This window comes from Lithobates pipiens, unplaced genomic scaffold (genome assembly GCF_037356315.1).
Source record: "Lithobates pipiens isolate NorthernLeopardFrog02 unplaced genomic scaffold, aLitPip1_a1.2 Scaffold_25, whole genome shotgun sequence".
NCBI lineage: Eukaryota > Metazoa > Chordata > Amphibia > Anura > Ranidae > Lithobates > Lithobates pipiens.
The window spans coordinates 206,889,898-206,903,680 of record NW_027507787.1 but is presented as its reverse complement, the minus strand read 5'-3'; the positions used below and the strand labels follow the sequence as shown (position 1 = coordinate 206,903,680).

At 43.3% G+C, this 13,783-nt stretch overlaps 1 protein-coding gene across 1 annotated transcript in view; it reads right to left on the bottom strand.

Moving 5' to 3' along the window:
* Window positions 1-867: 867 nt before the first annotated feature.
* Window positions 868-13,783, bottom strand: part of FANK1 (fibronectin type III and ankyrin repeat domains 1) — a 157,142-nt gene continuing 144,226 nt past the window's right edge. The window contains exons 9-11 of the mRNA XM_077455502.1: window positions 6,820-6,897; window positions 6,690-6,734; window positions 868-6,601 (exon numbers count right to left, since the gene is read on the bottom strand). Of these exons, the coding sequence (XP_077311628.1) occupies window positions 6,545-6,601; window positions 6,690-6,734; window positions 6,820-6,897 (180 nt within the window). The 3' untranslated portion in view covers window positions 868-6,544. The remainder of the gene's footprint in view (window positions 6,602-6,689; window positions 6,735-6,819; window positions 6,898-13,783) is intronic.

The window sequence follows — 13,783 nt, the reverse complement described above, 5'->3', positions numbered from 1 at the left end:
AGCCAGCATGTTCCCTAAGGAAAGGTTTGCTTTAAAGGAGTGCATAGCAGAGTCCTTCCTTGCAAATAGTAAAGGGAACCTGCAGAGTCCAGGAACCTATAGAATCCTGTTTGAAGCAATCAGAACAAAAAAGGTGATTGCTGCAGGCTATTACCATCTGCACTGGCTGATAACAAGCTGGCGTGTTGTAAGAGAGAAAAGGTTTTAGTACTTATCTGCTCAATCTGGATGCCATATTATAAATATAAAGACAGCCATTTCCTATATGACATTACTTCATTAAGAAGAAGAGAGCTTGCAAAAGTAAAAAAAAAAACTAGTTATATAAAAATTCCTTTTATAAGCTAAATCTTTGCAGGCTTTGCATATTCAGTCTTATGTATGAGAGTTCCAGGTCCTCTTCCCCAGACTTTTTGTACCTGAGGCTGCTGCAGGCACAGAAATTTCAATTATCCCGCACTTGTCATTCCGTTTGGAGACACAGATTCACAGTGGAATAATCTCCCAGACATATGATAAAAGTTGACAATTTCAAACACATACTGACGACCTGTGACTGAAAAGCCCCACCCCTTCCCACTAAGCCCCTCCCAATGCACTTAGTTACATCATGGCAGAAACACCATGCTGCTTCCCATGTTCAAAAGAGGTGTGAATTCCTGCTCACAGGAAGGGGAGCAGCATTTTATATGTGCCGGCTTTATATCAGACTCAGCTGTATGTTTTCCATGTTATAAACTTCATGTAAATACTTATTCGGTTGGAAGCCCTATACAACCCTTTCTTCACACAGCCCCTTTAAGGCTCCTCTATTCAGTTACTAAAATCAGAAAATCAACTTCAACAATAAAGCAAAAACACTTCAAATTCATATAAATTAATACAGATTTATTATTGATTTCTCATAACTAAAATATATAAAATTTCATACATTTCGGACAGAAAAAAATTGAAAGGGCCCTTTATTTTCATCTGCGCTATCCAAAGCAAAAACAGGATTTTTGTATGCAAGGTAAAACTCCTTTTCTTGGAGTCCACTGAGGTACACAGGGAATATGAAACCTTTGGGTTAAATTGCAGCCTACAGGAGGATTGGACAATGACAAACAAAAAAAAAACATGTGGGCCAGCCCAGGATATAATCCCTACTACTAACAATATAGTGAGTGCAAAAATATTTCCTCTCTCATCAATTGAGTAAGAAATGAAGTCTTTCATTTTCAGAACTTCTAAAAGCAGCCTGAGTAGGGGGCAACACAGCAAACAACCATTAACAGGCCCAGTGTAAAATAACAATAACTGGGGACTAGCTGCAGGTCAAAGAGACATCTAAGGGACCCTACACCCAAAAAAAATGCATCAGATAAAGCAGAATGATCCACTGGGTAGAGTTTAGAGAATCTATGAACAGAAGACCACAAGAGGCACTCACTGCCCTAGTGCAGTCAGCCTTAACAGGAAAGGGCAGGGGGACCAGATTCATAAGCCTAAACATGTTGGCTGTCTGAGCCACCAAGAGATTCCAGAATGAGAAGCTGAGGCTACCTTCTTGGGCCCATCTGGGATGACAAAAAACGGAATTGTTCTTTCTGAAAGAAGCAGTGGTTGAAAAACAGACTTGAACAGCCCAAACCATAGCCCAACAGTGGAAGGAAATTTCCTTTTGATTATCTGGAGCTGAAAAGAGGGACAAGAAGCAAGGACCTGATTAAGGTGGAAGGTGAAAAGAAAAGAAATCCTGGATCACAACACCAGCTTGTCCATGTGCAGAACCAAAAAGTGTTCCCTTAAGACGAAGAAGCCAGATCAGCCATTTGCTTAGCCATAGTGATGGCCATACGAAATATAACCTTACGGGTGCGGTAAGATCCCATTTAGGGGATTCGGACAAATCAGATATTGTTTGGCAAAGTTAAATTCCAACCAGTAGGGCTGAACTTGCATTGGATTTTCAGGAAAATTGTGCAGGGACTTTTTTTTTCCCCGCTCTGGAATCGGATCGTATCCACTCCCAACTCCCAGGAACAGCTGTCTCCTGAGAGTTCATTCCAACACCTTATCTTGGGATATGTCACCTCAGCTCCCGGGACTGATGGCTTGACTGGCCGGTGCACGACCCTTACAGTTTTCAGCTAGACCCATAGGTGATCTGTAAGTTCGGGTGGATGTTTTTCACCCTGTATGTATTATTTACATTCCTTTTAATTTATTTTATTATTACTTTCCCCCCCCTCATTCTCCTATTATTAGAGACCCCTTACCAACAGCTGAACCTTATCAATTTCAGATATCACTAGCATCTGCTCCTGAGTAGAGAGTTCCACGAAACGCGTCAAGCCATTCTGATGCTTCTATGCTATACACCATATGGAATAATTTCATCATTTGTACCTTGTTTTATTGTACTCTGCTGTAACAATCATGATTTTTTTTATATACCTATGTGATATATGGATTTACGTGCCTGTTTTTATAAAGTTATTATCATTTAATATTCTGCTTCAAAGCTATTATGTATTATATATGGAATAAATACTAGTTTTATGTAATTATTTTTCTGTGTTACTGTGACATTGAGATCCAGTATGTACAGTCATAATTACATTTTTATTTGGTCAGACACCCATTGTCACCTTTGAGTTGCATGTTTCACTTAACCACTTGCTTACTGGGCACTTAAACCCCCCTCAGTCCCAGACCAATTTTCAGCTTTCAGCGCTGATGCACTTTGAATGACAATTGCGCGGGCATACAACACTGTACCCAAATGAAATTTTTATCATTTTTTTCCCACAAATAGAGCTTTCTTTTGGTGGTATTTAGTTACAGCTCGGAGTTTTATTTTTTGCTAAACAAACAAAAAAAGATGCAAAAAAAAAAAAATCATGTTTAATAGTTTGTTATAACATTTTGCAAACAGGTCATTTTTCTCCTTCATTGAAGTGCGCTGATGAGGCGGCACTGATAGGCTGCACTGGTGGGCACTGATAGGCATAGTTAAGGTGGCACTAATAGGCACAGATAAGGCGGCACTGATGGGCAAAGATGGGCACAGATAAGATAGCACGGATAGGTGGCACTAAGGGGCACCAATAGGTACCACTGATAGATGGGACTGATGGGCACCGATAGGTGGCACTGATAGGTGGCACTGCTGGGCACTGATGGGCACTGGTAGATGACACTGATGGACACGGATATGTGGCACTGGGGTGCAGCACCTTTGTTGAGGTAGATTGTGGGCACTGCTGGGTGGCACTGTGGGCACTGCTGGGTGGCACTGACGGGGGGCACTTATTTTTTAATCATCTTTATTGATGAGGGGGCAGGTGGGCACTGGCAGGGGGCAGGTGGGCACTGGCAGGGCTGGCCGTGACTGATGTCCCGATCACGGCCGCCGGTGATCGGCTCTTTTTTTTTCTCCTCACGCTGTCAGCGCGAGGAGGAATAATAGCCGATTACCGGCTCCGTTATATCACATGATCAGCTGTCATTGGCTGACAGCTGATCACGTGATAAGGGTCGGGATCGACCCCTTGCTCTGATCGGTGATCAGGCGAGTCTCATAGACTCGCTGATCACAGAGCGCGCCCCTCAGGGGGCGTGCAGGCCGCTCGTGCACGGGACTACGTCAATAGACGTAGTCCCGGAAAAGGAGATCCGCGCTGTAGCCGTCATTCGGCTATAGCGTGGGTCTCAAGTGGTTAAAGTCCCTTTTTTCAGTCTTATTGACAACCAGGCATGGAGGCATTAGACCTACCTTCTTATGCTTCATGTAAAGTCCCAAATTCCCTATCCCCCTTCCCTTCCATTTCAAAGTTAGTCTTTGAAGACAAGACATATGCAGAGACAATGCCAGTGGCTGTGGACCTGGAAGCGCTCTGCAGCCAACAGAACCAGAACCAGTCTGGGAAGTGCTCCACACAGAGCCCAGTGTCCAAGGGTTACTTCCAGCCTCACCCTGCAACATTCAGTCCATTGGGCTCTGGATCATCCAGTAAGATCTAAAATCCAGGCTGAGGATGATCGCGTGGGAAACAGCAGCAGCAGTGGAGAAAAGGCTTAACTGAAGAACAAAAAAAAAAGTTGCTAGAACAAAAAACAAGCAAACCAAGAAAAAAAAAAAAAAATCACAGGTTACTCTTTAAAATAGAACAAAAAGGCAACCCCCCCCCCCCCCCCCCTCATTTTGGATAGCGTAAGGGAGGTCAGCAATGGCCCTCTGTGTCCCCATTGTGGAGATTTACCTTCACATCGACAGCCAGAACAAGAAGTGAGAGGGAATCCCTCCAAAGTGGAACTGGTGTCCCCATTGGATGATTTCCCTTCTATTCCTGTTCTGATGACAACCCAACATTTGGGATTTTCTTTCACTTTACTTTCAAAAATGAAGATAAACAAGACAAACAGAGAGGGTGAGCATGTAATCGCTCAGATGAACAGTTACATGACAGCTGCTGTTAACAATTTCAGCTGTTAGCACACAGTGTGTGCAGGCAGTCTCTATAACCGCCAACAAGAAGGGAGGAATGCTGGTAGTAGGAGGGGGTTATTATACCTTGAACTGACCTAAGGTTTTTTGGCTTGCCAATGTCCAATCCTCCTGTAGGTGGCAGCATAGCCTGAAGGTTTAAAAGCTGACTTCCAGCCGTTTCTGTGTTTATTAAAAGTCAGCATAGTGTAGCTGCTGACTTAATAAAACACACGCTCACCTGTCCCACGATCCAGCGATGTGGCGACCCGAAGCCTCGGTTCTCTCCCCCTGCCATCACTAGTGTAAGCACCCAGCTGTGACAGCTTGCGGCTTCCCTGAACTTCCAGGGAAATTCTCACCTATGCTCCAATGGTCCTGTGAGGTCCCTTGCCATTGTCAGCACCTTTCCAGGTGTCAGTCTTTGGCTATCATGATTGGCCAGTGCAGGAGTTATTCATCCGCACACAATGCACTGTGCTTGCACAGCTTCGTTTACATTCTAGGGAGGATTGCAAACAGGTAGGTACGTTTATTTTATTGAGGAACAGACATTGAATGTCTCTTCTCCAATAAGAGTCTGTTTTTTTTTGTATACAGATCCACCTAAAAAGTGGACAGCGCAGTCTCCAGCTGGTCTTTAAGCTCAGAGAAGAGAGGGGCAGGGGAGTACCTTGTCGTCCTAGGATATGGGGCTGTGTGTTTCTATTGATGCTCACAGTATAGGGAGACACGACTCTAGTCTCTGAATGCAAGGGTGACTTGGTAAGATGCTGCAAGACAAAAGAGTCACCCTGAAATGGGAAACCTGGGGCAGCAGTCATGGTGCCAGCTTAAATGGAAACTTAGGCAAGGATTGAAATATAAGGAAGCTGCAAAATATAAAAACGAATTATTAAGTGAATAAATCTGCTGCTAAAAGTGCCTTAAAACAAAAACGGAGGGTTTAATATCACTTTAAGGTATAACTATATTCAGGGCTTTTTTGCTCAGAGAACAGGTGCAGGAACACAACCATGCCCGTCACACTCACATACCTGCCAAATGGCATCAAATAGTATCTCTTCCCTCTGCATACAACCCCTCCCTCCACTGCCCTCATTTTCTCCCCACTCCTTAAAAGCTCCACCACCTGTCATATATCTTACCTTTGTTGCAATATTAAGCTGAAGCACCTATCCAGCTGTAGTACCTCCCAGCATTCTATACTATATTACAGTCACTTGCAAGGGAGATTATGCAGTAGGAGCATCAACAACTGGTCACCAGGGGAAAAAAAATGGAGACCACAGAGGGTGCAGCCTACCACACACCCTCTCCTGCCCATGACTGCACTGAACCCTGGGCACCTGTTCTGTATGTCCCTTGTCCTGGTCTGGCACTCAGTGGGATCTGCGCAGGAGATCTGACCTGTGGGAGCTACTGAGAGATAAGCTATCATTTGTTACCAAGTTGAGCACGGAGCAGAAGACCTGAGCCAGAGGTGGTGGAACTGAGTTCCCCCTAGTTCCTGCTGAAAAAAAGCCCTTGCTATATTGGATCAGAGACTGAAAGGGGCTATAGGGTAACTATACAAAAGTTTGGTTATCCTTTAATATAAAACATTTCTGTATATTGACTCTTACATACATAGTATTGGATTTATTATTAGCTCAGGTACAGTGATCCTATAAATGACGACTACTTCTGTTAACATAAAACATAATGCTGTAAAAGCGTGTTCCCCCTCCAGTTCTCTGTATTTCTGACAAGTACATTTGATCAAATATTTCTGTCTGTTCCAAACACATCAAAAACTGCTAAATCTGGAAAGAGGGTAAACACATTTTCACAAGGCATTGGGCATATATCTATTCCTACCAGTTTCCTTTGATATATTATAATAAAAAGGATTCAGGACGGCGGGGTAGGTCATGCAACGTAATAAGCTTGGATATAGGCAGAACAAGTCATATGGTATGGGGGTTTTTATAACTATTGTAAAATACAAAAAAAATCCATTTTGATAAAAAAAAAAAAAGATGACGTGTGGAGCCAGCGTCGTCGGTACATTGTGTTATTATAGCAGAGGGCTCAGCGAACAGACAGTCGTCTCTCTTCCTTGTTCTTCTCTAATATGAGCACCACGTTCTGTCGGGGAAATGACAGGAAGCGGTAAGGAGAGGGAGCTTCTACAAACGCTGCAAACGTTTTACGAGTAAAATCATCAGCTCTTTACCTGTCTGTCGAAAGCTTTAGCCATTTCTGCGATGCTTATTCCATACTGCATGAGAAAAGAGACAAGCTTATCACATCCTTGCTCTGATAGCTGAGCCCAGAATACCATTCCATCCAGCCCTCTCTAATACCTCATTTGTGATGCTGCAGTCTGCTCCGCTCTCTATTAGTAAACGCACCAAGTCTTCATGGTTATTTAATGCTGCAACCTGCAGAGTCACAGAGAGAAGGAGAATGAATATAAAAGCTCCTATGGAATGTTGTACCATTATATTTCTGTTATTTGTGCATTACTTGTAATAACAACACATACATAGCCTTGGACCCAGGGTTTAACGCGTACAAACTGCTGGAAAAAAAATGTGATGTGCGTAACAGTGCAAGTTTACTCTATATTAGTACAGATTAGAAACATTGAGAGCAGTTATACCCACTCCACATATCCATTTTAAAAGGTAACAATAATGAAGGTTTTCTTTTCTTTTTCTTTTCCAACAGAGCAGCTAACAATAGACAGATAAACCTATGGAAAGGAGCCCGGAGCTCCATCTGCTGGCTTAAAATAGATATGAAACGTGCATATTTACAATATTTCACATTTATCCAATTTAAAAAAAAAGAATGCAGTATGAAATAAATACAAAGCCATTATACGTTCCTTTTAAACACACAAATCTCATATATCAGAACTTGTTTATGGAAAGAAAAGAGTAACTAAAGGGCAAAAGTAAAGCATACTACCTTGATTATCTCCCCCTCCCCCCTCCCAATGCTAAATGCAGGGCCACTGGATTAGGCAGTACAACCAGCCCTCCTGTACTGGGCCTGGGCTCCATCAGTTCAAAAAGGGGGCCCAGGCACCTGCTGAAAAGGTAAGAGCCTTACTGCAGACACCGATCCTCTTCTGCCTCTTCCAGCAGAGCTGCAGGCATCTCCTCCGCTCCCTCCCTCCAGCTGTGCTGCAGGAGGATCAGTTCTATTATCCGCATCCCCCATTGCCCTGCTTTGCAGGACCCCCTGTGCGCCCCTTTTCCCTGCAACGTGGTCAGCTTTCCTCTCCCTCCAGCAGCTGCTGTGGTCGCACAAGAGTATGTTTCAGAATGGAGAGCGGAGGGAGGGGGCGGTAAATATGTCATATAATAATGATTTTAGTGTATTTTAGTGAAAATATAATGTGGTGTTTTCTGGTGGATGAGGGGGAAGCAGGGCCCTGTCAGGTAGGCATTACTGGGACCCATGATTTCTCACAAGCGCCCTGGCTGTTTACAGACCATACTTGTGCACATTATAAACCACTGACCATACAAATTTGGGAAAGAATTCCACTAGTTGTTCAAGAGAAGGGAGAGCAAGCTGCTAGGTTTATAGCACAACAGTGCCATGCCCTGTGCCTGCTACATGGGCTACTTGTGAATATCATCATACTGGAGATGCCCATCCTATTCTTCCCCCTCTCTCTCTCATAGACACACTAAATTACTTGTGAAAAAAAGGGGGGGGGGGTAGGGTTTGCGCTGTGGAGGCAATGGTTGGGAAACAAGAAAAAAGGAAAAAGTCAAAGACAGAGGTCAAAAGTTAAATCCCTTTAAGGAGGGAAGATCCACTACCCAAAAACGTCCCAGCTGGATAAGTAGGGAAAAATTATATAAAGACAAAGGGGTAGTTACGGCGCTCTCCTGTACTAGTGCAATAAATCGCTTGCCACTCATAAATAAAATTAAAAAAATCGCAAAAATAAAAAATCACATGCTAACTGGGTTACCAATATTCAACCTTCTCAAGTGTTAGTGTTGCTGAATCGCAGTGAAAATTTTTTCTTTTCAAATTCATTCGAGATCTGTAAAAACCTTATATAACAATAAAATAAACATAGTAAAATTAAATAAAATTAAATAGCTACTGTGCGAGAACGTGCTAACGTGCTGTAGTGTAGATTAGTGCATCAGGTGCCTGACTGGCTTGCGTTTACTTTACACAAACAAACTTATTAAAGTGCACCAAAACCTTTTCAGATATACCAAAAAATCAAAACAGTTGAAACAAAAAATATAACAGTTGCAGGAAGAATTATCACAATAAAAAAGAATTGAAAAAAAATCAATTAGAAAATTGAAAAAAATTGGAAAAAAAGTCCTCAGAGAAAATACATTCCTTCTGAAAAAGTTTTTTTCTTCCAAGAATTTTCCATAAAGATCAATGAAAGTGACTCGTGCTCAGTGCCTTAGGGTATGCTGGAACAAAACCGGTGCGTTATCCATGCGTGAAGCAAATTGCCGCACTCACCAGCTCCCCTGCCCCTGGCAGGGGTTAACTTGCCTCCACAGTGTGAGCCCCTGTGTCGCTGTAGAAAGCTGGTCCGGTGTGCTGTTCAGTTATTCCTCATATGTAAAGAGATACAAAAACTTCCATAGTGCAAAACTACATTTAAAATCAATGCCTTTATTATGTATAACAAGTGGCTACTCACATATATGTAGATTAAAACGTTCGTATTATCACAGGTATCAAAAACACCGCCGCCGCCTTGTGGGAGATAGTGTGTACGCTAGGCGTGGCCTAACGTACACACTCTCTCCCACAAGGCGGCGGCGGTGTTTTTGATACCTGTGATAATACGAACGTTTTAATGCACTAATCTACACTACAGCACGTTAGCACTTTCTCGCACAGTAGCTATTTCATTTTATTTAATTTTATATATAGGCAAAACGTACTGCACGGTACTCCAGGATGTTGATGGGCAAGTTCTGTTCTGCCCTTGACCATCTCCCCTGAGCTGTGAGCCCCTCTGAGAGACTGGTATCTGTGGTCGGTACTCTCCAAGTTACCGGGAGGAAGGATCTTCCCTTTCACAGGTTCTGATACTGCAACCACCAGCTTAGGCTTAAGCGCGCCCAAGGAGATAAGAACATTGGATAATCCAGGGCTTGTCCTCTCCTGTTCCAAGCCAACAAGATGTCTTGTATAGGCCTGGAATGGAACTGGGCATAGGGCACTGCCATGAAGGAGGACGCCATCCTTCCTAGAAGATTCATACAGAGCCGAATGGAGGGTTGTCTAGTGTCCCTTATCTGACGCACCCGATACTTCAGGGCACAGATCCTTATGGGTGGCAAAAATACCCTTGCTTGGACTGTATCTAGGATCAGATCTAAATACTTCAGACTTTGAGCTGGTCTTAAGGCTGACTTTTCGGTATTTATGACCCAGCCTAAGCTTTCCAAGTACCGTATTGTGCAGGTTATGCTCTGTTCTAGAGCCTGTAGTGAGGGATCTCTGAGCAGGAGGTCGTCCAGATACCTGAGCACCAAGATGCCTCGGGTCCTTAAAAAGACCCAGTACTGGTGCGAGCACAATAGAGGGGGCTTTTGGGACTTTCGATGAGACGCATGGTAACATGCATCTCCATCCCTAATCAAGTACATAAGGAAAGAGGGTCAGGAATTTAAATGAGGCGTGTATATTGTGGCTAATCGAAGGAGTTAAAGTGAAACATGAACAAGTATTTATTTGTTTGCCATGATTGAGTAGGTACATGGCAGACAATACATGCAATAATCGCACATAATATGAGAAATTATGTATCCAAATCATTTACATGTTAACCCTTTAACATTCTGCTCCACCGTTTGGTAGCGCACATTTTGAGTCACGCTAACTCATTGAAAAATGTGGACTTTAAAGGGTTAAAAACATAAATAGAATATACAGTAGTATTGTCCACATCTCATTTAAAGTCCCGACCCTTCAGTGCTGGTGCTAGGACCTTTGTGAACACCCAGGGAGCTGTGGCCAGCCCGAAGGGTATAGCCACAATCTGAAAATGACGTTCCTCTACTGCAAATCGCAGGAACCTCTGATGAGGCTGAATGATAGGTACATGTAAATGTGCATCCTTTATATCAATAGAGGCTAGAAATCTCCCATCTGGAGTGAGGGTACTACTGAGGGGACATACTCCATCCGAAAGGACTGGATTAGTAGATACTGGTTCAGGGATCTTAGATCCAAAATGGGCCTTGTGTCCCCCGTTTGCTTTTTGAACCGTAAACATGTTCAAATAAAACCCTGCACCCCTTTCGGATACAGGAACCTGTATAATCACTCCTTGATGCACTAAATGATATAATGCCTGAAACATTAAGTTTCTTTTTGGAGGATCCGAGGGGACGCTGGATCTTTGAAACCTCTGAGGGGGAACCCCTCGCAACTCCAGAAAACTCGGGATATAGTTGAGGTGACCCACTCGTCCTGAACCATAGTTCTCCAAATGTCCGTAAAGTGCAGCAGCCTTACCCCCACCAAATAAAGTGGGGGCGTCCTCTCAAAAGGAGGGCTTGGTGCCAGGTTTAGAAGAGTTTTGGACCCAGGGATTTTTCTAGCCCTGGCCTTGCCCCTAGCTCTAGCACTCTGCTGGCAGCGGAAGTGCCTTGGCGCTAAGACACCCGAGGAAGCAGTCCCAGAGAGGACGCCTGGTGCTTTTCTCACAGGAAGTAGAGAACTCTTCCCTCTGGAAATCTTTTGGATATATTTGTCCAAATTATCACCAAACAAAACATTCCCCATGAAAGAGGAAATCTGCCAATAACTTCTTACAAGGAAGCTTGGCTGACCAGTTCTTAAGCCACAAAAGTCTGTGCATATGTACAGATAAGAGAGCCAAACAAGAAACTTGCTGTGCTGTTTGTACAGCGCTCGAGGAATATCTGTCTTATTTTCAGCAAGATCATCCTCTTGGTTAGGCCGGTCGTTTTTCACAGAGTGGCCCCGATCTTCGAATGCTGGGGTCCCCCGGTGGCACTGGTAGCTCCTCCCCACATCATATAACCCCCTAGGAGAAGCGCTCTCCCGGGGGGTTACCTTTTGGGCGATTAGCTCCTGCCGCTGTCAATCACAGCCAGTGAGCCAAGGAGGAAAGAGCGGGGATGTGTGAGCAGGTCTGTGTGTGATTGGACAATGTCCATTCACAGGAGTGTGGCTTGGGAGCGAGCCTGTTTGAGTGCCCCAATAGGAAGAGGCTTGTTAATGGGGGCACTCGGCAGAAGGAGGAGCCAGTACCACTGGCAGGGGACCCAAAAAAGAAGAGAAGAGGATTGGGGCTGCTTTGTGCAAAACCACTGCAAAGAGCAGGTGAGTATCTTGTTCTGTGCTGACGTCATATGATGCCAGTAGTGATGCCAGTCTGTACCCATCAGTTCTGCAATTCTGTTCTGCCTTTCAGTGCCCATCAGTGCTGCCTATCAGTGCTCAGTGCCATCTCATCAGGACCCTTCAGTGCAGCCTATCAGTGCAGTCACATCAGCATACATCAGTGAATGAGAAAAATTACTTGTTTACAAACTTTTCTGACAAACTAAGAAAAAGATTTTCCAAATGTTCAGTCTTTTTTCGTTTTTTTTTTAAGCAAAAAATAAAAAGACCAGCAGTGATTAAATACCACAAAACGAAAGCTCTACTTGTGGGAATGGTGTTGTATGACCGCGTAATTGTCATTTGAAGTGCGACAGCTCTGAAAGCTGAAAATTGGCCTGGGCAGGAAGGGGATGAAAGTGCCCTGTAGACAAGTGGTTAAAAAATGCTTAAACTGTTAGCAACATTATAAATCAGCCTCTCTCAAACTTTTTACCCCAGGGGAGACCCTAAAATAATTGTAGGGTCTTGAGGAACCCTTGCGAAAACCAATGGGAAAATGCCCCTTACATTGGTAATCAGTAGGAAGAATGCCACCCTCACAGTAAGCTAAAAAGAGATTTGGTGTCATGCTTCTGGTTTTGCCAAGTGGACCCCAGAACTATACAGGCACCATTAAATGGGAGCTCACTCAGCCAAAGTTCAAGGAACCCTGGTTGAGGATGGCTGCTATAGGTACATGCTTGTTAGGAATATGTAAATATTTCATTGTCACTTGGAGATTGAATAGTGATTCCGAATAATGAATTGTACCATTCTTACGCCTTCCTCATATGTACTTATAAAGCGGACTCATTTGTTTCTTCTTTTCTACCTCTACCTCTTCTTCCATTAACCACTTCAGCCCCGAAAGATTTTACCCACTTCCTGACCAGAGCACTTTTTATAATTTGGCACTGCGTCGCTTTAACTGACAATTGTGAGGTCATGCTCTGCTGTACCCAAACAAAATGTGCGTCCTTTTTTTCCCACAAATAGAGAATTCTTTTAGTGGTAGTTGAGCACTTCTGAGTTTTTTATTTTTAATAAAACAAAAAAAGAGCATCCATTTTGAAAAAAAAAAAAAACATTGTTTCCTTTTTGCTATAATAAATATCCCCCAAATTTAAAAAAAAAAATTTAATTTCTTCATCAGTTTAGGTTGATATGTATTCTTCCACATATTTTTGGTTTAAAAAAAAAATCGCAATAAGAGTATATTGATTGGTTTGCGCAAAAGTTATAGTGTCTACAAACTATGGGAAAGACTTATGGCATCTTTTATTTTTTTACTAGCAATGGCTGCGATTTGCGATTTTTAGAGGTACTGCGACATTGCGACGGACAGATTGGACACTTTTGACACATTTTTGGGACCATTGACATTTATACAGTGTTTCTCCTGCGCTCGTGCAGGCGGTATTAATGTAAAATAGTAGTAATTTCGAATGGTAAGTAGTATAGGACGATCTAAATGCAGTCTAAATGCATTTATATTGTCTAAAGGCTAAATGCAGTCTTTCTGGGTTTCAGCAATCCTCCTAGCAGAGTGCTGTCCTGTGTTGCAAGAGAAGTGCTAGCAGACAAATCCACGTGCTGGCTCTCGTGCACGTGATCGCGTGTGGCCAGCAGCAATTGTGGGTCCCCTGCCATGGGGCGGCGTGTGCGCCCTCTGGTGGCTCTTAAAAGGTACCCCCCTACCTGTATGGGGTTTCACGCAGCGGTGCCATTGTGCTGCAGTAAATGTACGAGAGCCGGTCGGGAACCAGTTAAAACAAAAACGACTTGCCTATCCCTTTAGTCTCTGCCAGTGCTCACAAATTTACTTTATTTCATTTCATAAAATGTATTCTCCAATTCCTCTGCATAAACTTTTCTTGCTGTGTACAATTTCATTTTAATCTTGGGAAATGTCCCTTCGGGGAT